Raw genomic sequence first — 2,108 nt, 5'->3', positions numbered from 1 at the left:
ACGAGCTCCATCTGCCCGGGGGGCTGGGAATCGAACCCGGGTCGCAGCAGTGAGAGTCCTGCACCCTAACCACTAGACCACCAGAGGCCCCTACTCTAATAAATATATAAAACTCAAAGGATTATCTATGCAGCCAATAAAGATGTAGAATCTTTTTTTTTTATGAACTGAAGCTATATTCATTCAGTATATGACATCAAAAGAAATAAAAATTTTCTGACAGATTTTTATTTTCCGCTGGTACTAAAATGCATCCCCTTCTTAAAGCATCTCAGACAACTGTAATTCTTCCCAATTTATCTCTGACTGAGCCTGCAGTCAACAACTTGAGGTCCCAGCTTTGTATCATGCATGTCACAAATGAGATTTTGATTCAAAATTATCAGATATGGGGATCTGATTTTGAAATTACACACATTTTGTGGATAGCCTGCATTCCCTTTCTCTTTTTTTATCTGAACTGCTCATCCCATCTCCTACATACCCTCATGTTTAAAATTGCATGGAGATGGTTTCTATTCTAAAAGAGGCATTCATGGGAACGGAGCGGAGTGAGGCTGCTGAGATTATTTTTACCTGAGCTCTGATTGCGGCGTCCTTCTTAATCCACTTTATCACTGTTTCGTACACCAGCTCCTCTGCTTTGGTGTTCAGGCTGTCATTGGACATGTAGGAAATAAAGTCGTCTTTTGAGATATTAAGGATCTCTTCTTGGTTTGCCACCTCAGGGAAAATTTGCAGGGCATAAGCTTTGGCCATGTTGTATAGTTCAGTGCACTGCATGGCTTCAGCCATGGCTAATATTCCTAAGCAGTTGCTAGCAGTCAGCTGTTTTTCTAAAAGGAGCAAAAAAACAAACAAAAAAGGTAATTGAGAATTACTAAAAGTAAGATACACATTTGTTCCAAAGTCATGAGAAAAATAAGTGTCATAGACAAATTTCTAACCCTAATTAATTTCAGGGAGTTAACCAAAAGCAGCACTGTGGGTTAATATAGGATTGGGGTTTAAAGTACAAAAATCAAAGTCTAACAGCTGAGTTGGAGATAGGGAGAGAAATGTACTTTCTGAGTTTGCTTTTTGTATATGCCTTCACAGGGCACTGGGGAAACCTACTGACATAAAAGTATCTGGGGCTTCCCAAGGGATGGGAACCCAGCCAAGAGACTGCTGCTGTTCCTACCGCCTACAATGTTGCTTTAAGGAACAGCAAGATGTAAACGCCAGTGCAGACACTTAAGAATAAATGCAAACAGCACTAAGGACATTTCTGAGAATGCTGCAGTCACTTTATGATAATTTTTGCCCTGTTCAGCTACTAAGATACTTCAAATAAAAAAAAGAAATCCTCCCCCCTCTTTTTTTTTTCAAAGGAACTTTGTTGCTGCTGAATGTGATGACATCCCTTATGCAAAACACAGATTATTCTAACGCCTTCTGTTAAACGTTGTGTAGTGGGTTTCAAAGAAAATCATACACAGAGGAGACAGCATTATCTCCTTCCCAGCAAACAGAAGCAGCAGCACAGTGTGTAGCTTTGCGTTAGAAGTGTGCTACACCACACATTTGACTGTACTTTTTTCCTTTCCAGCTATTCTGAAGAAAAACCCACCACTTTTAGACATTTATAAGAGGAACTCTCAGAGTCTTCTCAGCTTTTGTTAACCAAACCACTACTAATAGGCAGAATATATTCTTTTAAGATATGGGACTACAGAAAAAATAAAAGATAAGAGACAGACAAACTGCAATAGATCACAAAGGCATTGGTACCAGTAGCAGGTTCCTGTGCTGCCAGAGAAGTCTATCACATTGGGCAGTGTCATATCCTAGTGCACTATGTCAGAGCGCTGGACAGGAATGTGCAATAGCCCCTTATCTCTTCAAACAAAACTCCCATCACGTTGCTTCTGCTGGAAATGCTCAGGGATTCTTCCCTACACCCAGCTTCTGCCTTCACCAGATTGAAAACCTGCATACTATCTATACATGCCTTTTAATAAAACTGGATTATACAGATTGAAAACCTGCATACTATCTATACATGCCTTTTAATAAAACTGGATTATACAGATTGAAAACCTGCATACTATCTATACATACCTTTT

General features: G+C 39.7%; 1 protein-coding gene across 2 annotated transcripts in view; it reads right to left on the bottom strand.

Moving 5' to 3' along the window:
* The window catches only part of KLHL29 (kelch like family member 29), a 394,362-nt gene that overhangs the window by 51,312 nt on the left and 340,942 nt on the right, over positions 1-2,108 (bottom strand). For both annotated transcript variants that reach the window (XM_017813094.1, XM_017813096.1), the window contains one exon: positions 577-836. In XM_017813094.1, coding sequence (XP_017668583.1) covers positions 577-836 — 260 coding nt within the window. The remainder of the gene's footprint in view (positions 1-576; positions 837-2,108) is intronic.

This window comes from Lepidothrix coronata, unplaced genomic scaffold (genome assembly GCF_001604755.1).
Source record: "Lepidothrix coronata isolate B3197 unplaced genomic scaffold, Lepidothrix_coronata-1.0 Scaffold39, whole genome shotgun sequence".
NCBI lineage: Eukaryota > Metazoa > Chordata > Aves > Passeriformes > Pipridae > Lepidothrix > Lepidothrix coronata.
Note: the sequence above shows the minus strand (reverse complement) of the source record. Positions and strands in the feature narration are given on the sequence as shown.